Source organism: Corylus avellana, chromosome 9 (assembly GCF_965113065.1).
Source record: "Corylus avellana chromosome 9, dhCorAvel1.hap1.2, whole genome shotgun sequence".
Taxonomy (NCBI): domain Eukaryota; kingdom Viridiplantae; phylum Streptophyta; class Magnoliopsida; order Fagales; family Betulaceae; genus Corylus; species Corylus avellana.
In genome coordinates this window covers 13,809,459-13,832,909 of record NC_142498.1, presented here as the reverse complement: position 1 = coordinate 13,832,909, position 23,451 = coordinate 13,809,459, and the positions used below count along the sequence as shown (strand labels likewise).

The 23,451-nt window shown below is 36.3% G+C and overlaps 1 protein-coding gene across 2 annotated transcripts; it reads right to left on the bottom strand.

Moving 5' to 3' along the window:
• Window positions 1-10,202: 10,202 nt before the first annotated feature.
• Window positions 10,203-21,940, bottom strand: LOC132190117 (metaxin-like protein). 2 transcript variants are annotated; one of them, XM_059605008.2, is made up of 6 exons: window positions 21,652-21,940; window positions 20,190-20,524; window positions 19,786-19,862; window positions 19,578-19,638; window positions 12,069-12,234; window positions 10,203-10,710 (listed from the first exon to the last, which is right to left on the bottom strand). In XM_059605008.2, the coding sequence occupies exons 1-6, from the start codon at window positions 21,815-21,817 to the stop codon at window positions 10,529-10,531; spliced, it is 987 nt and encodes a 328-aa protein (XP_059460991.1). In that variant the 5' UTR covers window positions 21,818-21,940; the 3' UTR covers window positions 10,203-10,528. The 2 variants fall into 2 exon arrangements, with proteins under 2 accessions (XP_059460991.1, XP_059460992.1); XM_059605009.2 differs by having other exon boundaries at window positions 20,190-20,407.
• Window positions 21,941-23,451: the final 1,511 nt, after the last annotated feature.

Below are 23,451 nucleotides of genomic sequence, written 5' to 3'. Positions count from 1 at the left end.
TGGGTAAGGAGCCGGGTATATGCGCGACACCGGCTGTAAATTTGGGTGGAGATTCCCCTATAGAAGAGGCTTCCTTTTCTCAGGAGTCTTTCATCCTGAATTCTCTAGATGAAGAGCCATTGGTGGTGCAGGAGAGGGCTTTCATAACTAAGGCTTGCATAGAAGTTGGCATCTCTTACGATGGAGAAGAAAGGAAGCTCGAGGAGACCATTGGGTTACTTATTGCTGACAACAAGGGCAATGAAATGGAAAGGGAAGAGATTACACGTGCAGTTAAAAAAAGGTAAGAGAGAGCTTAATAATTTGCAGTCTTTTGTTAATTTTTTGGAGTATTCTATGAGGGACATAAATAAGGGGAGGGTCAATCGAGTTAAATCATGAAGCTCAAGATTCTTTCATGAAATGTGAGAGGTTTGAATGAGAGGGATAAGAGGTTGAGGGTTAGAAATCTGCTCAGAAGTTGGAAGGCAGATTTAGTTTGTTTTCAAGAGACAAAGATGGATTTTATTTCGTTAAGCTTAGTGAGGAGTTTATGGGGCTGCCTGTATGTGGAGTGGTGTTATGTCCCTTCTATTGGGGCTTCAGGTGGCATTTTGCTCATATGGGACAGGAGGGTTGTTGAGAAGGTAGATGTTGTTTTGGGGAGTTATGTGGCAGCCTGCTCCTTCAAAAATATTGAGGATGGTCTTGTTTTGGCATTTGCGGGGGTGTATGGGCCTAATAGAGTCAACTCCAAGCCTCTTCTTTGGGAGGAGCTAGCAGGGGTTATGAGCTGCTGGGACATGCCATGGTGTATTGGTAGGGATTTCAATGTCACTCTTTATCCAAGTGAAAGGTCGAGGGGAGCTTATTCTCGGTCTGTAATGAGGGATTTTGGCGAGTTCATTTCGGAGTAGGGCCTTATGGACCTTCCCTTAGTTAGGGGGATCTCTACCTGGGCTAATAATCGTTCTTGGTCTAGGCTTGACCGTTTTCTAGTTTCTCCGGATTGGGAAGCTCGTCATCCGGACTTGTGACAAAAGAGGATGCTTCGGGTTTGCTCCAATCATGCTCCTATTATTCTGGACTGCAATTCTTCTTTTGGAGGCAAAAGACCTTTCAAATTTGAGAATATGTGGCTCAAAGTGGAGGGTTTTGTGGATAAAGTTCGCAGCTGGTAGGACTTCTATCAATTTCATGGTACTCTGAGCTTCATCCCTTCTAAAAAGATGCAAGCTCTAAAGTGGGACATTAAAAGATGGAATGCCCAAGATTTTGGCAATGTGGGGACTTGTATTAAGGCTCGTATGGATGATCTTAAAGATATTGATTGGGTGGAGGAAGAGAGAGGTTTATCTATTGAAGAGATTGAGAGGAAAAGGGTGCTTGCTAGAGAGTTAGAATCCTCCCTCCTACAAGAAGAAATCAGTTGGAGGTAAAAATCTAGGATTCGTTGGTTGAAAGAGGGTGATAAGTGTACGAAATTCTTCCATCGAATTGCTAATGCAAACAGAAGACAGAATTATATTGAGTTATTGAACATTAATGGCACTACTACTTCAGATCAAAAGGCTATTACTAATCATATCACCCATTTTTATGAGTCGCTCTTCACGGAGACTCTTAGTTGGAGACCGAGGTTGGATAATCTTCATTTCGACATGTTGGATATTGATGAGTCTTCTAGTCTGGAAGCTTCTTTCGAGGAAAGGGAGGTGTGGGAGGTGGTTAAAAAAATGGATAGGGACAAGGCTCTAGGCCCGAATGGCTTTTCTATGGATTTTTTCAAGTGACTGTTAGGATGTGATCAAACTGGACATTATGGCAGTTTTTGCGAAGTTCTTTGATTGAGGTAAATTTGAAAAAGTCTTAATGCTACGTTTATTTCTCTTATTTCGAAGTCTCATGGGGCATCCGATCAGAAGGACTTTCATCCAATTAGTCTTGAGGGGGGGGGGGGCGGAGGACCTATTAGATAATTGCTAAGGTTTTAGCCAATAGAATGAGGAGAGTTATGGATCAGGTCATCTCCAATCCACAGAATGCCTTCATCAAAGGTAGACATATTTTGGATTCAGTTCTTATTGCCAATGAATGCCTAGACAGCCGAATCAGATCTAGGGAACCCGGTCTCTTATGTAAGTTGGATATGGAAAAGGCTTATCATCACATGAACTGGAAGTTTTTACTCTATTTGTTAATAATGTGCGGTTTTGGTGAGAAATGGTGCCTATGGATTAAGCATTGTATCTCGTCTGTGCGGTTCTCGGTTTTGATCAATGGTTCTTCTTCCGGCTTCTTTGAGAGTTCGCGCGGGGTGAGACAAGGCGATCCTCTTTCACCTTTTTTGTTCATCATGGTCATGGAGCCTTTCAGCAGAATGATTAATGCTTCTATTAATAGGGGTTTCATCAATGGTTTCTATGTAGGTGCCAGAGAGTCTGATCGAGTCATTGTTTCTCACCTTCTTTTTGTTGATGATACGCTATTTTTTTGTGGGGCTGTTCTTGACCAAATTAGATTTATTAAAGCCCTTCTTATTGGTTTCGAGGCTGTCTCTGGGTTAAAAGTTAATCCGGCCAAATCGGTTTTGGTCCTTGTCAGAGGTACAATTGAGGCAGGTGAGTTGGCTGGTATTCTGGGATGTGGCACCAGTTCTTTGCCTTTGAAGTATTTGGGTCTTCCGCTAGGGGCTTCGTTTAAGCTTTTGGCAATATGGGAAGACATGTTGGAGAAGATTGCTAGAAGGTTGGCCCCTTGGAAACGTTCGTATCTGTCCAAGGGGGCTAGGTTCATTCTTATCAAGAGCACCTTATCCAATCTTCCTACCTATTTTCTGTCTCTTTTCCCTATCCCTGCTTCTATGGCGAATCGCATTGAGAAGATTCAATGAGATTTTTTATGGATTGGGCTCAACGAAGAGCCTAAGTTCCACTTGGTCAGTTGGCACGAGGTTTGTTCTTCGATTTCTGAGGGTGGTCTAGGGATTCGGAGTTTGCGGCTTTTTAATCAAGCTCTTTTGGGGAAATGTTTGTGGAGATTTGCTAATGAGGAAGAAGTTTGTGGAGAAGAATCTTGGTAGCAAAGTATGGGGTGTTTTGGGGCGGTTGGGGCTCTAAAGTTCCTCGTGGAACGCATGGGGTGGGGTTATGGAAACACATTTGTAAGGGTTGGAGGTTATTTCACTATCACTTTAGACTTGATCCTGGCTTGGGTTGAAAGTCAAATTTTGGGAGGATATTTGGTGCGGCAAGAGGTCCATCAACGATGCTTTTCTCGGTCTATTCAATATTGCTAGCAATAAGGATGCTTCCATTGCGGATATCAGGGAGTGTTTAAATGGTATGGTTCATTGGAATGTTACCTTTACTCGTAGGATTCATGATTGGGAGGAGATGGTCTTAGCCTCCCTATTCTCGCTCTTGTATTCGCTCTCGATGCGTAGGGAAGGGGAGGATCGGATGTGGTGGATCCCTTCAAGAAAAGAGAAGTTTGAGGTTCACTCTTTTTATAGGAAGCTTGTCCTTAAAGAGCCCAACCATTTCCCTTGGAAAAGTATTTGGCGCACCAAGGTTCCTTCGAGAGTTGCCTTTTTTGCTTGGTCGGCCACCCTTGGGAAATCTCTCACCTTGGATAATGTTCTAAAGAGAGGTATTGTTGTGATTAATCGATGTTGTATGTGTGAATCGAAAGGGGAGTTTATGGATCATCTCTTTCTTCATTGTGGGGTTGCGTGCATTTTGCGGGATGTTATATTCTCTTGTTTCAGCATGTGTTGGGTTATGCCTAGAAGCGTCAAGGAGATCTTTGCTAGCTGGTGGTCAGGCGGAAAATCCCGTAGTACTATGGTGTGGAAGATGGCTCCCCTTTGTCTTTTATGGTGCCTATGGAAGGAAATTAATGCTAGATGCTTCAAGGATTTGTCAAAGAACCTTGAGGACCTTGTTCATTTCTTTTTGTACAAGCTTTTCACTTGGACTGCAGGCTGGCTTGCAACCTTAGTGATCAGTTTTCCTGATTTTCTTTTTATGTTCTCTTCTTCTTTCTCCCCTTCTTAGTCGCTCTCTTGTATACTTCTTGTGTACTTGGGTTGCGCTCCTCTGCGCTCTTTTAATGCATCATTACTTATCAAAAAAAAATAAAAAAAAATTAATATGTCTAAGTTTCAAACCAACGTCTAAGCTACTATAGAAAGCATTAAAAGAGCATAACGACTTAGAAAGAAAAGTTAGGTGCAGAGGGTTACCTCCTAGAAGCAACTTTCAAGAAAACACATCCCCTCCTCCACAAAACATACAATCTCACAAGAACACACTCACAAGAGGTTTCTAGGAGCTTGGGAGCAAGTTTAAACTAGAAAAGGGCGAGGGTAGGGTTAGTATTTATAGAGGAAAAAAGTTGGAGACGCTCACCAACTCCTTTGAAAAGTAGCATACGTCCGGTACTATTGAGGCGTACGTCCAGTACTATTTACCCAACGGTCCAAAGGCTGTATCGTACGTCCAGGTCTTATCCAGATGTTTTCCAAAAAGTAGCATACGTCCAGTGATCTCTCATCGTACGTCCTTGTACTATTTACAGGCGTACGTACGGTGGTCCCCCTGCGTATGTCCTCTACTAAGGATAGGCGCGTCCGTCGGGCAACCCCAGCGTACGTTCTGTCAGAAAGTCTAAAATACCCAAAGTGTCATTCCAACTGTTCCAAGTGACCCAAAACCCAAATAAACCCTCTAAACTAAGCTACCTAAACTTAGTTAATTATTTGAGTCACTATAGTATGTGTGTGTGTGTGTCTAAGGTGTAGTGTCCCAGAATTTTCAAAGCTATTTAAATAGATTATTTTGATAATGATGTTATTTTAATATCCATTGTAGCTAAGGATTTTAATTCTTGGGAAATGTATGAGAGTGGTGATTAGAGAATGGTAATTGGTGAAATAATAGGATAGTAAATGGTAGGTATAAGGATGGTAGAATAAGAAGGTAGAATAGTATAGGGTTGGTAGAATAGTATAGGGTTGGTGAAATAGTAAAATAAGGGTATAATTGTAAATTGAAGGTAGAATAGTATTTGATTTTCTCCTATAAATAGAGCTCTTCTCCTTCACAATTTTCACCACTCATCTCCTCTCCCATCTCTTGCATATATTCTTCCTTCTTCCGCTTTTTACTCGGTCTTTCTTCTTTCTAAGAGTGTTTACTCAGAACAGAGAGAGAAAGGGCGAGACCAAGCGCTACAAGAAAGAAAGAACACAAGAGATAGCGGACTTTAGAAATTAGTTTCAAAAGATATACTAGTGGTGTTAGTCATATTGGAGCAACTAGATTCCTTCATACCACTTTTAGCTTCAGTCTAGAGGTAAGTAAATTCACTACCCCTTCTAAAGTTACTTCATGTCATGCTATTTATTCATTCTTTAGTAAATTATAAATGATTATTTTATTTACGTATTATGAAGTTATGTTGCATGCATGAAGGATTTCTAAAAGAATTATTTAGAAAGTTTATATTTCTTTAAATGCTTTCTAAGTACAACAAGTTTATATTTGAAAAGGTTTCCATTTTGAGAAAAGAAAGTTGAGAAATGATGATGATTATAAGAAAGAAAAATGATGATAAACCCTCCTACATGTTGCCCTAAGATGCATCAAAAGAAGTACAAAGAAAAGTACAAGAGATGAGATAAATGTTTATGAAATGAGGGCACATGTATGGAGGAGAGTATTTTTGGCCCCAAGATAAGTAAGAATGAGAAAGAGTTCGGTACCGATACTCGGATGGAGGCGAAACCACTGAAGGAGGCTATGCCAGAAGGTGGTATTCCATCAACATGACCGTTGAGTGCACCAAGAAAAGAGTTAATTAACGGTCGGGCATGGCTGAGGCCACAATTCAGTGCCATGGTCACAAGGACTCGCAACCCTCGTACACAGGGGTAATAGTGTACATAGGCCCTATTATGAGAAAATGATACTATATTTTCAACGATGATATGCTATGATGATTTACAGAGATAATTTATAATGATGATTTATAATGATGCATCATGATGATGATTTATAAAGATGATTTACAACGATGATCTATTACAAGATGTAATAGTATGTATATGTTACGGAGGATGCAACCGTACATACATATATTATTATGGCTAGAAGTATATTTATTTGTAAAAAAAATGATTTTCAAAACTGAGAATAAGGAGTAAAACTATCTATGGTCGTGGATGTTACTTGCTGGGCCCCCTTTGGGCTCATTCAGTTTTATTTCTTGTTTTCAGGTAGAAAGGATGCTGGAATAGGAGGCCGGAATGGGGACGGGAGTAATTATTAATTTTCAAAGTCTTTTCATATAAGATATTGTAATAATATGATATTCTGCAACTAAAGTTTAATGTTTTCTAATTTCGCTTGTAATAAAATCTCTTGAATAATGTTTTATACATTTATCGTATCCTTTAAAATCAAGTACTCTGATAGACCTTATAGATCTTTGCAAGAATTTTTGTTGTAAAAGAAGAAAAGTGGCAAACTCAGCCTTAACGGGCTGGGGATGTTACATAAGGCTTGTTTGGGAAGACTTCTCAACTCTTCTCAACTTTTTTCTCTTTTTTTTGGTTGATTTGACACTAAGTCCTAACATTCAACTCAACTCAAATTTTTTCAACCCAACTAATAAAAATCATTAAAATTTTTTTAAAAAAAAAATCAAGAAAATTAAAAAAATTATATATATATATATATATATATATATATATGTGTGTGTGTGGAGGGGGGGGGGGGGGGGTAGTTGCCGGACAACCCCAAACGCTTTGTGTGTGTGTGTGTGTGTGTGGGTGGGGGGGGTAGTTGCCGGACAACCCCAAACGCTTTTTGGAGGTGGTCGAATGATGCGAACCAACAAATAACAAAATATAGAAAATGATAAATCAGCTATTTGAAGAGAGCCGTGATCTCCAATGGCTACATCAAGGGAGCCTTGACTTCCAAAACACAGCAAACTGTATTTTCAAATAATAATCAACTCATACCCCTTTATTGATAGTTTTTCTTTTAAATATAGGGGAAATACATTTTACACCTTGAACTATCTACCAATTTGCACTTTTACACCCAATGTTTAAAATGTAATATTTGACACCCCCCCTCCCCCCAAACTTTCAAATTATTGTAATTCAACCATTCTGACTTTTTTTTTTTTTTACAAAATGCCCCCATCCCAAGTTTAAAAAAAAATTAAATTATTATTATTTTTTTAGAAAAAACATATTTTATTTTTTTAAAAAAAAAAATTCCAAAAGAAGAAGAAGAAGAAGAAATATGCTCGGCCAAACCACCCCTAGGGCCTAAGGGTGTGGTTCAGCCACCCCCAGACGGCCGACCTTGGGGTGGCTGAACCACCCCCAAACGGCCGGCCTGGAGGTGGCCGAGCCACCCCCTAACAACCCCAGCATATATTCTTCTTTTCTTTTTTTTTTTTCTTTTTTTTTTTTGGTTTTTTGTTTTTTTTGTTTTTTTGGATTTTTTTTATTTTTTAAATAAAACATATGATGGGGCATTTTGAAAAAAAAAAAAAAAAAGAAAAAAAAAAAAAGAAAAGAAAGAAGTCAGAATGCTCGAATTGCAACAATTTGAAAGTTTCTGGGGGTCAGGTGTCACGTTTTAAACATTTGAGGTAAAAGTGCAAATGAGTGGATAGTTTAGGAGGTAAATGTATTTTCCCCTTAAATATAAGAATAGTTATATAGAGCCATAGAAGACCTAATTTGACTAAGACTATGATTCTATTTGATTTCATACTAAGATCTTTCCATATTGGATTATGATTTGTATAGAATTAGAATCAACCTATGACTGGGAGATTTACTCTCCTTATTTGACTTGGAAAATATATTCCTTATTAGACTAGAAAATAAAGACAGAAAATAAATAGAGATTTACTCCTTATTAGTTTCTACTTGAGCCCTAAGAATGGAATATATCATCGAACTACCCTCAAACACTTTTTGGGGTGGTTCCAAGTGGTTTTTCATGGATGGCTCAGCCATGCCCGCCTATTTCGGGGGTGGCCGAACCACCCCACGGCACCTTGGGGGTGGCTCGACCACCCATAGGGGTAGTTCAAAACCATCCCAATTTTTTTTTTCTTTTTTCTTTTTGTTTTTTTATAATATATTTTTAAAATTTTAATTATATTTTTTATTATTATATTTTATATTCTTCAAACAACCCAAACATAATCTTTACTCTTTTTTTCTCCTCGATATTCACAAGTTTGAGTTGAGTTAAGTAGAGTAGAAAAAAATTGCACAATCATAATCTGACTTGGTGATGACGTAGTATTTAACCGTTTTCGTAAAAATATTAAACGGAAGTTGGGTATATGGACCTGTTGTTATTTTTTCATATTATAGGAACTCTCATAACATTTTTATACCACAAGGAACATACTCCAAATCAGTGTAACTACATAGATTGATTTTGCATTTTTTCCATTGTTTTTGGCCATCCACATTTTCAAGTGATCAAGGGATTGATAAATATTCTCGTTATCATATTTTCTTCCTATGTAGTTAATGTATATGGCTTAGGATATTAATTCTCATCCAGTGCAAGAACTCTAATTAATGGATGACCAAAGCTACTTCACATTGATAATCGAACTTCCATTTAAATGCTCCAATGCCACTTTTTTGCAGTATTTAAAGTGAAATGATTTGATCCACAATTGTGAATGGTGTTAAAATAATTTTAGAAGGCCTATTTGTGTCATACTTGTGTCTTACTAAGAATGATGTGGCTATTCAAAACACATTTTGATCAAAATTCAATAATGATTAATCACAAGTCTAATGACGATTTTAATAGCTACATCATTCTTAGTAGGACACAAGTTGGCCTCCTAAAATCACCATTGGGCTTGTGATTGATCATTATTGAATTTTGATTAAAGGGTAATTTTAATAACCACATCATTCTTAGTAAGACACAAATAAGCCTTTTAGAATTACTCTAGAATTATATGATGAAATATGACTGTAATTGATTTCAGTATTTGATAGTAATAATCTTGGATCGAGATCCCTCAAATTTTCTAAAATCTCATATTTTAAAATCTAAGCTCTGCATTACATCTAACGGTCAAAATAAATACAGATGTTTGTGTGTTACCAAGGCAAGTGGTTTAGTTTTCAACATGTCAAACCCACTTGCCTCAGTAACACAAATATATGCATTTATTTGGACCGTTAGATGTAATAGGTGGCTAAAATTTTAAAATTTGAGAATCTCATATTTTAGAAAATTTGAAGGAATCCGAATCCAATAATCTCCTACCTTAATTAGATTTGATTGTATTCAAATCTAATATTATATCTTCCTATCATTTTGTATTGTTTCCGTCTACAACATTTTTCCTATAAATATGGATCATTTGTATTATAATTAATCAAGAACAAAAATGTAGCCTCTAAGGCTTAACCATATCTTTTTTTTCCAAATTTAATGGATCTATTATTGGATTTGTGGACTCATGTGAGTCCCACAAAAATTCAACGATAGATTCACTCATTCACTATACGGAGATAGTTGAAAGATGATTGAGAGAATGATTTTTGTCATTTCTCAAGCTTTAACGTGTAGATGTAGGCCATAAACTAAACTACACAATCGTTTGGGTTTCTCTTTCTTTATTCCTTTTTAATATCCTTTACGTTTATGAATTACTACGAAAATTTACCTCTCCACGAACCATTTGATGATGAGGTTTTATTACAGAGGCATACCACAAAATATTTATGAGCTCATTTTCAAACTACAGTAACTTATTTGTTACAAGGTCAAATCACATTAACCAATTTAGTAATTTTTTTCAGAAAATAATACAGAATTTTCTTTTTAAGTTGCAATAATTTTGAACATGAAACTTCAAAAGTGTCCCCGATAAAACCATTGGAACCAATGTCGTAACAGCGCCACTATTTAAACCATACGAACATTAATTTTCATTTTTTTTTCCCCATATGGAATCTGTAAAACTTTTATGCATCATATTTTACCATGATTTTTTTTTTTTTCACAAGTAATATAAATTCATTCAAGCGTAGAGGGTCACAACTCTAATATACAGAAAGTATACAAGAGAATCCCTAAAGTATAAAAAAATAAGAACAATTCTCATGATTTTCGTCTCTATCTCCCATAACACAGCCCCTTCAATTCAAATTAACAAAAAAATAAATCCAGATCTATTATTTTTCTGGCCAAGGTACAAGGAAATTTTAGCAAATTGAAATACAAAATGTATGCCACTTCAAAAATCAAGTGGTAGAACCCAACACATGAAGAATATTTCTTCTGAACCGCACAAAATACAGCTCAATATATTGCATAAATATATCCTTTGATTTGTATCTATATTTATTTCCCAAAAATTTCAATCTGAAACTTGCAACAAATGAAGAATAAGGAGAAGTCCTTCCTATCCGGCTGGTAATCAAGGGCAAAATTTTGAGTATTGAGAATGCAACACCGTAGATGAATGAATGCTTTCAGTCATCATAACCATAGCCTTCATCATCCTCAAGCTCCACTTCATCATCAGGTCTATTCATGAAAGTGAGAAAAAGTAGAACAGCAACAATCTGTGTCACTACAAAATATTTGGCCCTTTTTCTAAAAGTTTTTTCTTCCTTTGTCTTTTGCCTCTTGGGTTTGCTCTTCGGCTTCGAACCTATCAATAGAACAAGACCCCATCAGCAAAGATAACAATATGGTAGAGACAAGAACTCCACAAGATAGGAATACATGTAACTGAAGCGTAAATTATTTGTGGAGTAATACTATTTATTAAACTGCTATACGGCTGTCATACAACTTGATGGTGTGAAAGTGAAAATCAACTATTAGATCCGCATGCATTTGTTAAAAAAAAAAAAAAACCAATAGTTAATTTCTACTGTCATGTCATCATAATTGTATATTAGTCTATTTGTGTGTATTAACATTACTCTTATTTGAGTGTATTAACAGTGGAACTTAGCAATACAATTTATAAAAGGTCAGAAATATTTGTTTAACTGTATCGATACCTCACATAAAACCAAAACATTTTGAGGGACTACTTATATGAGAACAACTCATGAGGCTAGACGGATAATCAAACTCCAGAAGCAACTAATATCTGCCCTTTGATATAACAAAAAGAGCAAGACATATCTGATGTCCATATGACTCCAACAAAATGTTGTAGCCACGCAATTATGGTGACCACCATACCATGGGTAGACATAACCTGGTCATATATTAGTAACAGCTTCATTCGTTTATGCAATAAAGTTTCTATTTTCCATAGGAACATAAAGTTACAAAATTGTAAACTGAAGTTTTCAGTTCCATCTGAAACCTACTATAGGCCCGTTTGATTTAGCGGTTTGATAAAAATAAAAAAGGAAAAAGAAAAAAAAGTGATTTCAAAATGCAGTCAATGAAAACGTGATTTTTAAAAATGCAATTAGCATTTGGTAAAATCATAATTCAACCTTTCAAATTATGCATTTTTAAAAACGCTTGTTCTCGTCAAACAATCAAAAGGAAAAGAGTCTACTGTTAGAATGAACTGGCGTGATTGAAACATTTCCACTTAAAAACAAGAGGAAAAATAAAAAGGAAGACAAATTGAATAGGACCAAGTTTGTGATCATTATTCATATGACTTAGGCTGTGTTTTGATATATTTCCAAGGCATGTTAACCAAATTGTCCAACATATTGGACCTCATCAAAGTTTCTATAATTTTCAATTTGAATGCTCCTTTTTTCAGCTATGCATATCAGCAATGTACTGGGAAACCCCAAAACACCAGCAAGATCCTGTTGATACCCTTAAAAGCTGGTATATTTCCAACCATTAATTTATTTGAAGCATCTGAAAACCAATAACAAACTTGATCTACCATATAAATATGAAAATGTAGTCTGGACTTATAAAGCACTTAACCTACCAAAAAAAATCATTTGATACAAATTTTAAAGGAAAAAACAAAAAAAGAAAAAGAAAAAGAAACGAGTCTAGAATTGAAAATCATCTTACTCGAGTTCGAAGGACCTCTTCTTGAAGCTGATGATGGTGGGTCTGACTGAAAATATGAGGCAGAAGAAGATGAAGAACCAGCCTCTATGAACTCCATCTTAAGCTTTTCAGCATATTTTACAAGATTACCATGCTCTAAAAGTTTGGTCCGCAGTACTGATGATTCCTGATAGCACGTGATTGCAGGAAGCATGCTTAAATTTCTTCCCATAATAATAAGACTGGAACATATATTTAGCATTTCCCCCATCCCAAAATAGATTGTGGTTTGAAATGATACGACTATTAATGAAAAGGTTAAAAAATATATGATCTTCATAAAATATCCTTTATATTAGGGGTGGCAAAACTTTTTATAATACCTTGTTTGTATTTTGAAAATAAGTGAGCATAACAAGTATGAATTTCCAACAAGACAATCCAAAATATAAAACACATAATTTATTGTGAGATAGAGTATATAGTAAAATCCATGATGCTGAGCACAAACATTTATACCAACAGCAAGATCAAACTTCAACTGAGACATGGTTACCATAATAAGTGAAACATTAGGTAAAGGACTAAAAAGAAAAATGAGAAATTTCACATTCATTTCCATATACCACTACAAAAAGAAAAATGAGAAATTCAAACATTCTCAAAATATGCTCTCATTATGCCATGAAGAGGACTAAAAATGTTGTATCAATATCTGACTACATCAAAGAAGACAATGGAAAGTTGTACCACTATAACTTGAATCTTAAACATGGATATTCCCCCTCAACTCCCCCACCCCAAGTACCATATGCACAAAAATTCTTACAAATACATGCAAGTATAAGAGTAATACCTATACATATACACATACATACCTATGCTTGCAGGTTATCACCCTAAACCAAAATAATAAATTCTTTGTGATCACTATACTTCAGACTTCATCGCAAAACCACACATATGCACATCCTCAAACAGCCAAAATATTTCCACTAGGACCACGTTTTTCTTGTAGACTATTTCTTGAAAAGAAAGAAAACCTAAATCAGGAAGGAAAAATCACCATGCATAATGCACTGGGCACAAATGATGCATCTTACCAAGAAAATAATAGATTGACATATAATCCAATCACTCAACTCAACCAAAGATAACCTTGCACCAACTGCTTACAAAGAGCTACATGAATTTTCTTCTAAAGCTTCATATAGAACCAACCTTCAAGAAATTAAAGGCTATCCTGTGCTCCTTTCCTAACAAATAATAATAAAGGTATATGCACTTTCCTCACTGCCTAAACCCAAAATTTATTTTGGCCTTTCTCTTTATGACAAGATCTACTCATGCATCCTCAACCAACTTCATGGTCTATTAGGTCAATCAGCTTTCCAAATTATCTTTTTATTTTTTTGATAAGTAGCTTTCCAAATTATCTTTTTATATCTCCATAAAAGTGCATCGATACAATGAGATATTTCAAAGGGATCTCATCAAGAAGGGCAAGGGAGATTTCAATCATTTTCAAGAATAAAGCTTCCACAAGAAGTAAAATTTGGATCCTTATTAATGGGAAAGTGACTTACAAATGATGTTTGATATTTCTCATAATAGGTAATACCTAGCCGCCTTCAATTTTGATCGTGCTTAAGTGGTGATAATTTTTGCATTAAAGTATATAAATTGAAAGCAAATGGCCAAAATTCTCTCATCATAGAGCAATCGAGGCGATTATTCACAAACTCACCACTATCCAAAGAATATCAAATTTCAAATGTTTTGTTTCCCGCGCCTGTTTTCACCACCGTGTCTAGAGCAGCCAACATTGCATATGTTCAGTCCATTTCTTAATCTACACTGAACGAAATGTTAATTCCAAATGAAATACTAGAACATTTTCCTTTCCTAAATATATTAAAAGTGAGGTTCATTCATGTATAACATCAGAATCCCTCAAAATTCAAAAGTGTGGTGGCTGAGAACGTCAGCTTATAGGATTTATGAGAAATGGATCAAATTAATATTCAAATAAATGTTTATTTGGATTTTTTTAGTTCTTTGGAGGCTAAAAGGTACTGGACAATGTGAATTTAACAGATAGAAGATCGTATACATGTAAGGTTAGGGCTTGTGGACAAGAATGAATAGGTATGAAATTCCTCTTAATGATAGGCTGGTTCATGAGTAAACTTTTGTATGGCAATGCAGGAAATATAAATAAGAAAACATATTCCCACACAGTTAGCTCAACTGGTGGGACATACAATTCAAGAACTATGAAGTCCAAGATTCAAGTCATGCACTAACCTGATGCACGTTTTTTGAGAGTGGGATTGTGCATGTAGGGTTTACCAAAGCCCACCCAGGAAGGTGGTCCTGAGTTCCTCATTATCAAGAATAAAAACAAAGAAACAAAATCTTGCATATTTTGGATGAAAGAGACAAATTATTATTTTAATGAGTTCTCATGAACCTTCCTATGTTTTAAGAAGTTCAAAGCATCCAACTTTAGACCCTCAACAATCAATGGATTCAATGAGCCTTTCTAAAAGAAATTTTTAGAGATTTTGCTGACATTGCTTCCCATAATCCATTCATTCCCTGCTTTTCATCCCTCCCAAGGAAGAGTTTTCAAGCTCCATGTAACCAAGTGTTACTTAAAACTCGACCATTATAAGCATTGGTAGAATCCACAGAGGAACTAGGACTATGACACTTCACAACAATGGCAGAATTGTGGATGATGCTATTCAATGAGGGAATCAATGAAACTGTAATGCTTTTCCGGAAAGCCATATTCATCCTTGATTTACTTGAACTGGTGTCCTTCTCCATCTTTCTTCTTGTGCTACTCTAGCTTCACTTCTTGAATAGAGTCATCAACTATTAGGTTTCAAAGTTATCCACACAAAGAAGTTTCTTCCTTAAAGCCTAATATCTTCTTTTATTAGATATTATATTAAAATAAGCATAAGTACAATCACAATCTCCTGTAATTTTGAGTAACAAAGTTTATCTCCAAACACTTTATCCCAGTTATTATATATTCCAAAAACTTTATTTACCACAGCATCTCTTGCTGCAGTCTAAATAATCACTAATCCAATCCTGTCAACTAGAACTTTGTTGTTTAAACACCAAGGAGTTCATCTTCCTTTACAGGCCTAATAAGCTCATCAACAACAATGAACAAGAATAATCAATGGTCATCAATAACAATGCATACGAATCAGAATTTTCATCCCGCATGAAGTAACTTGCATCTGCTGCCTTGCCTGATATCTATCTTTTGTCTAGAATTTCAACCAAAAGTAAGAGGCACACATCCTCAATGAGCCTATTGGTCATCAAGTATGCTGAATTTAGGCAAACATAAGTGACAAAAGCATACTATACACTGGTTCCGCCTTCTGTTGATTTAGAATTCAGTAACACTAGTTCTTCCTCAAGTTGATTTAGAATTCTGAAAGTACGACAGAAAGGAGAAATGTTCATCATTTTTAACAATTCCTTCCAGCAAACTTCAGTCATTGCCTACCAAGATTATCTATGGCTTCACATTAAACTTCTCTATGAAAGTTAACAAGACCTTTAGGCCATACAAAGTTTTGTAAGTCTAATAGCAGAAACTTTTTTTTTTTATTTTTTTTATAAATAATGTATATTGAAAAAAATGAGCAGAGGGGCGCAATCCATATACACAGGAAGTATACAAGAGAGCCCCTACTAAGTACAAAAAGACGCACATAACACTAAAAATTCAGAAAAAGTACAGAGACTTCTTGCGGGGAGAAATTGGTGAATTGGTCAAAGGTGTGTACGCCAATGAAGTTTGGGGGGTTGGGGGTGCAAAACTTGATTCAATTTAATCATGCATTGATGGGTAAATGGTTGTGGAGGTATGCAACGGAACGGGATGCGTTGTGGAGGAAGTTAGTGAAAATTAAGTATGATAGTCAAAGGGGTGATTGGTGCTCCCAGGAGGTAGGGGGAACGTATGGAGTGGGAGTGTAGAAATGTATTCGATGGGGCTGGGAGGGCTTTGCGCATCATGTGCGGTATGATATAGAAGATGGTTCTAAAGTATTATTTTGGCATGATGTGTGGTGTGGGGAACGTCCTTTGAAACTTGTTTATCCCAGATTGTTTAATATTGCATGTAACAAGGATGCGTGGGTGGAGGAATATATGGAGACCCTCGAAATGATCTTCTTCATTGGAATGTCCGATTTATTTGGCCTGCGCATGATTGGGAACTGGATGTGGTATCGTGCTTCTTTGAATTGTTGTATTCCTAAAAAATCATAAATGGAGGTGAGGATAAAATTTGTTGGGTTCAATCCAAAAGAAATATTTTTGAAGTGAAATCTTATTATCAGTCTCTCACTACTTCAGCACAGGCGTTTGGTCCTTAGAAGAGTATTTGGAAGGTGAAGGCTCCCTCGAGAGTGGCTTTCTTTGTGTGGATGGCGACTTTAGGAAAAACCCTCACTTTGGATAGTTTACGGAAGAGAAATGTTATGGTGATGAAGTGGTGTTACATGTGTAAACAATGTGGAGAATCCATTGACCATCTACTCCTGCATTGTGAGATTGTAGCTGAGATATGGAATGTGTTTCTTCAACTTTTTGGAGTTAGTTGGGTTATGCCGTGAAAGGTGAGTGATTGCTTGGGAGGTTGGAGGGGACAATTGAGTAATAGGCTTGCTTTGCACATATGGAGGCTCATTCCATTATGTGTGATGTGGTGTCTATAGCGAGAATGGTATGCACGCAACTTTGAGGATCGTGAGAGCGGCATGATTGAATTGAGGAAATTGGCGTTAAATACTTTGTTCTCTTGAAGAGTGACTTGGTCTCACTCGCATGAGTCTACATTTTCTGATTTCTTAGAGCTTTGTAATTCTTTTTCTAATTAGTAGGGATTACATGGGTTGCGCCCTTCTGCGCGTTTGATAATATACTTATTACTTACCAAAAAAAATATCAGAAAAAGTATATACATGCGAAATAGACCAAGTCACTCTCCATGAAAATAGAGTATGTAACGTCAACGTCTTCAACTCGAGCAAGCCATTCTCACGATCCTCAAAATTGCGTGCATTCCGCTCTCACCTGAGACACCACATCACACAATAGAATCATCCTCCATATGTGCAAAGCAAGCCGATTACATAACTATCCCCTCCAACTCCCCAAGCATTCACTCACCCTGCGCGGCATAATCCAATCCACACCAAAGAGTTTAAGAAACAAACTCCATATCTCAGTTGCAACCTCATGATGCAGGAGGAATAAATGGTCAATTGAATCTACACATTGTTTACACATGTAACACCACTCCATCACCATAATATTCATCTTTCGTAAATTGTCCAAAGTTAAGACTTTTCCTAGAGCCGCCGTCCACACAAAAAAAGCCACTCTCGGGGGAGCCCTAGTTTTCCAAATACTCTTCCAAGGACCAAACACTTGTGCTGGAGTAGAGAACCTGGAAGTAAGACTTCACTTCAAACGTCTTCCTTTTTGAAGGAACCCAACAGATTTTATTCTCACCTCCATATCTAACTTTGGGAATACAACAATTCAAAAATCGCGAGACCACATCAATTTGACAATCATATACAGGGCGAATAAACATAACATTCCAATGAATAATACCATTCGGGATCTCCATATTCTCCTCCACCCACGCATCCTTATCACAAGCAATAGTGTACCATTCTAGGAATAATATCTTCAATGGTAGTTCCCCACACCACACATCATGCCAAAATAACACTTTAGAACCATCTCCTGTTTCATATCGCACATGACGCACAAAGCCCTCCCAACCCCTCCCAATACATTTCCACACTACCACTCCCTATGTTCCCCTACCTTCTTAGAACACCAATCACCCTTTTGACTATCATATTTAACTTCCACTAACTTCCTCCACAAAGCATCCCGTTCCATCGCATAACTCCACAACCACTTACCCAACAAAGCACGATTAAACTAAATCAAATTCTGCAACCCTAAGCCCCCTTGAATTCATCGGGGTGCAAACCTTCCACCAATTCATCAAATGAAACTTAAATTCATCACCAATTCCTCCCCGTAGGAAATCTCTCTGGATTTTTTCTAGTCGATTTGCCCCTCCCACTAGAATAGGGAAGAGCAACAGAGAATAGGAGGGTAAATTTGAGAGAGTGCTTTTAATCAATGTTAACCTCACGCCCTTTGATAAATACCTCTTTCAACCCGCCAATTTATTCTCCATTTTCTCAATAATGTTACTCCATATGTTGGAAGCCTTATAATGAGCACCCAGTGGAAGACCCAATTGCTATAGAAGTTAAATCAGTGAGATCTAGCTGAGGTAGGCTGGGCACCAACCCCCTTGTCGGCCATTTCCCGATGACTGAACAGACTTGTGGCGGTTGTTGGAGATCATCCCCTGAACCGACCGATCTGGAGGCAGCCGGTGTCGGTCACTGATCGGTTGGTCATATTGGTTTCTATACATAACCAACAAAACCATGGTAGAACCATTTTCTTACCCGTTGGGAGAGACTAAAGCCTCACTATTGTTGGAAGATTGGCAAACATAATGCCAATTGAGACAAAAAGTGTGATCCCAACACCACCGCTTGGCCTGAAACTCCTGCACAACACATGAGGCCGATCTGGTAGAGTTTGAACAATGATAGATACTATAGTGGAGCACATCAGCAAGGAAGGTGGAAGAGTAGTGACGCATGAGGTTGAAGGAGAGGCAAGTGTTTAGAAAGATGAGGGTGAGGGAGTCGATGACTCGAAGTGTCTACATTTTTCATTTTTGCAAACACTAAGAGAAAAAAGTTATATAGTATAACAAGTCGGTCAAGATGGTATGGGTTGGTTTTTCGAAGCATAAAACCAATCACAACCCAACCCTGGTCGATTTTTCACAACTTTCTAATCAACCATTGACCCAACTTTGTTAGAAACCTATCGATTTTGGTGCTTTTGGTCAGGTCGGTCAGCCAAGTCACTTTTGTGGGCATTTTTCCCAACCTTAATTTGAGGTCATAGTTTTCAATCCCACTGCCTGCCATCTACAGTTGTCAGCATATAATGCAAACGATGCTCGGCAAATATGATTCTTTCAGTGAAGCAATCAATACTGTCACTGAATTCGGGCACTTTACTCATGCCTCTAGCCCTAGGAGTCATACTCTAGCTGGCTATTCATCTTCTCGGCATGCTCACAATTTTGTAAGTTTATTCAATAGTAATAAAAATAATTCACTTAACTTCCCTGGAATATCATATTTTAAGTCCAAATTTATCCATGCTAGGAAACTCCAATTCCAGCTGGCCACTCAATTTCCCAGCATGGTCAAGGTTCGATGTTTCCCTAAGATAAAATTCAAATAGCTTATTCTGAATATGAGATTGGAAACAAGTTTGAGAATGCAATCAATTTACTTTATCAATCACAAAAACAATCACATTTAGCTTCCACAGGATCACAATTACATTACAATCTGTAAGATAACTCACAGGTAAAGCTTGAAGAGTCAAAAGCGCATGCGCAAGAAAAATTGCATCCACACTTGATGGCCTACATAAAAGCAACAATTCATTTAGTTACAGTAACATCAGCATCTTATAGAAGGCTGGACTTCATATAAAAGAAACAATCTCAAAAGCTCCTACACTTTGTCATCAAAGGAAATATATATCTGAGACAGGATATTCAGAAGAGTACCTATTCTCAAAGAGAAAGCTCTGCTCCCCTAACCTAGTTGACAGAGCTCCATAGGCGATGTTTGCTCTCTTGTAAATCTGTCCAATAAAATGTAATTTCAAACAGAAAAATTTCTGCTAATATAATTATTATTATTATTATTATTTTTTTTTTTTTATAAGTAATTGGCCCCAAAGGGAGAAAGACGAAATTCGAACTAGTGACATCCCTAATATAATAAGTTAAGAACAAACAGCAGAAAGAGATTATTAACATTTAGTTTATGAGCTTTGCTACTAGTGCATTAATAATTTCCCAAAAAGTACGAGTATGGGTTTGCATGCGTGTGTGTGTGTGTGTGTGAGAGAGAGAGAGAGAGAGCATATCAAATCGCACACAAAGGAAGATCAAGGAGAATATGGGACCTCTTCTTCCATTTGCTCAGCATTGTCCTTGGTTATTCCAAGACGTTGCTTCACAGTGTGAGCTTGCTTCAAGAACAGAACCTTTCCTATTGGCCATGGCAAGTCAGGATAATAGATCTTCTCAGCAGAACTTCTATCAGAACCCACCCAGAGTTCATACATAATTGCATCTCCAAGCCAGGAACAAACCATTGCTTTTGTTGATATCCATTCTGGGACTGAGTAGAATTCAGTGTCCAAATCAACAATACCATCTTTTTTTAAACTTTCAATAACCCCACCATTCTCATTATTATAGGCCACGTAATCACCGGACTCAATATAAGGAATTTGATCTAACAAAGACAGCAACAAACAGCAATGTGATGAGAATGCTTATTACTTGAATATGAGCTCAAGCATAATGTTTTTTTCTCTTACAGGTAAGTATCAGAAATAAGGCTATAAACCACATAGATCATAAACAGATACAGTTGTAGACATATACCTACACAAATACATGCAGGATAAGTACAAATATGCATGCATGTTCATTAAATAACAAAAAAAAAAAAAAAATCAAGCTTCAAGTATATCAAAGATTCAATAGACATAGACCCAAATAGTACATGCAATAGCAACTAAACAGATCATAAGCAACCAATGAGCAGGCAAATGGGTATAATTTGATTGATATAATTTGTAATCTTCTCTAAATTAATTGATATAAATTTGAGAAGAACAGTGTCATTTGAAACTTCCAAACCAACATAAAGCACCTCATTTTATGTTTCAACTTTTAAAATGCCAATAACAGTAGAAATTTAAAATAAAAATAAAATAAAAAAGCATAGATGACTAATATTACTCGGCCAATAGTTATAACTGGCAACCCCAGATTAGAGGAGCCAAATGATAGCAAACGATGAAATAACAACAACATACATGTGCGTGTATCTCCATTCTAGGTAGCCCCAATAAGCTAGAATATTTCACTATTGACACGAAAAATCCAGACAATCGGAAGCCAAAAGAATAGGATCAAATAAATATATTACTATGTCCACACACACACATAGAATGGTAAGCGAAAGAATCTAATGAACCCAGAAAGATTTTGAAAAACAAAAACAAACAAAAAATACAAATTACATGAGAGAGAGAGAGAGAGAGAGAGAGGTACAGAAAGATATACACCCTTAACTATAGGTAAGCCAGACAGCAACCTCGGAACCCAGAAATACGCACAGTAATAATGTATTTGATGAATGAGAAAATGAATTTAAACACTCACAAAACTAACTTAAACAGCACAAAAAAAAAAAAAAATACAAACTAATAAGACAGAAATCCAGAGCCTCAAACAAAAAGCAATAAATCCCCCACCCAGAATCTCTATTCACCAAAACTTCTTTAATTTGCAATTACCAAGAAGACCCAAGAGATTAAAAAAATATAAATAAATAAATAAAAAGCTGTATACCAGAGTCGGGGTAGGTAGAGTTGAAATCCAAAAGGAAGGGGAGCTGAGCAAACTTGAGGTAGATGTAAAGAGAGAGGCATGAAGGGCATGCTGTGGGGAGACCATAACAGGGCTTCCTTACCACCAGAGTGTACGCTTCTCTCTCATTATTCACTTCCTCCTCCATACTTGCAAACCCTAAAACCCTGTTTGTGGGGGTTTCGGGTTTTGCGAGGGTCAGCTGCAGAGTTTTCCGAATCTCAGGGTTTTAGCGGAGCAGTGTGAGGAAGAAGCGAGGAGGTGGGGTTTCTTCGGGGCTTCTAATTAAATTTCCTTTTTCTATTAATTACATTTCCTCACCTAAAGTACCACTTATTTACGTGGTGAACGCATAATACGAAGTATCCATCACATGTCACACTCAAATTTCCTTAAACTATCATTTTCTACAAAAGAGACTATCATTAGTGAAAATCATTAAATCAAACGAAATATGTTCTTTTTATTATAAAATGGCAAAAACACCTTCAAATAAAAATTTTTAAAAATAATTAAAATTACAAAAAACTAAAAAACTAAAAAACAAAATTTAACAAGGACAAAAAAAAAAAAAAAAATCAACAAAGGTGACATCCAACCTCCCCAAGGAGCATAGACAGAACTATGCACAGACCGGAGTAGGCCATGGCCACCCATTTTACAATTCTTTTATTAATTTTATTTTCAAAATTTACATTTGATACAAAATCTTTTAGTTTGACCTCGGACCCAAAAGAAAGTAGTCCACAATTTTTTGTTTGGTCTAGACTCATAAAAAACAGTCCTTAATTTTTAAGAATACATTATGCCTCTCAAACAAGAAAATTTATATGACCATAATGCCCCAAATCCATGAATTAAAATGCCATACGTCTTTTCCCAAAATATATATTGTTTTCTAGAGTGCAGTGTGCATACGAGGAGAATGTGATTTTTCATAGAACTGAGGGTAAGGTTTGCTTAATTGATACCAATTTTTTTTTTTTTTTATGTTTATTTAATATTTAATATTAATATATTTATTATTCATTCTTTGACCTCCTATTTTAATATATTTATCATTCATACCTTATTGATAAAAATTTGTAGTTTCGTCTCTGCCTAGGAGTAGTAGAACCATGGTAGCTGACCATCCCGAGATAATTGATCACCCCCAAAAAACTATTTAGAGGTGGCTGAGCAACCCAATGCTACACCTACAAACGCATCATGGGTTTGGAGTGACCCACAACCATTGTGGGTCTTCAGCAACCCACAGTCATGGGCTTGGAGTGTTGTCTATACCGAACCATGGTAGTCGTGGTCGTTTTATTTTATTTTCTTACCTTATTAGTTTTTTTTTTTTTCCCTTTTTTATATCTTCATAATTATTTGAATTTCCCCTTTTCTACTTTTTATACTTTTTCGTATTTTTATATTTTATATTTTTTAATTTTTAATTTTTATTTTTATATTTCTTTACTTTTCTTAGTTTTTTATTTTATGATTTTTTTTTTCTTATTTTGGTTGTATTTTTAAACTCTAAGGGTATTTCAATAAATTTAGTTTTTAAACTTAAGATATTATTGTCATTTCATGCTCTTTTAATGATTTAAAGTTAAATTGTGTTATGTTTTGTTTAATTGAAGCACCTGTTTGGAGTGCTCATTCCCAAATCCTCCAAATGAACTATATCAAAAGAGTGTGGAGATACTTCTTCGCTCTAAGTTTTAACAAGTTACTTAAGATGTAACATCAAAAAAAAAAAAAAAAAAAAAAAAAAAAAAATGAAAGAAAGAAAGA

Coding starts and splice junctions, on each gene's coding strand:
- LOC132190117 (XM_059605008.2), bottom strand. CDS start 21,817: ATGGAGGAGGAAGTGAATAATGAGAGAGAAGCGTACACTCTGGTGGTA. Junction 20,525..21,651: donor CTCTACCTACCCCGACTCTG/GTATACAGCTTT, acceptor TGTCTTTGTTAG/ATCAAATTCCTTATATTGAG. Junction 19,639..19,785: donor AGCTTTCTCTTTGAGAATAG/GTACTCTTCTGA, acceptor GCTTTTATGTAG/GCCATCAAGTGTGGATGCAA.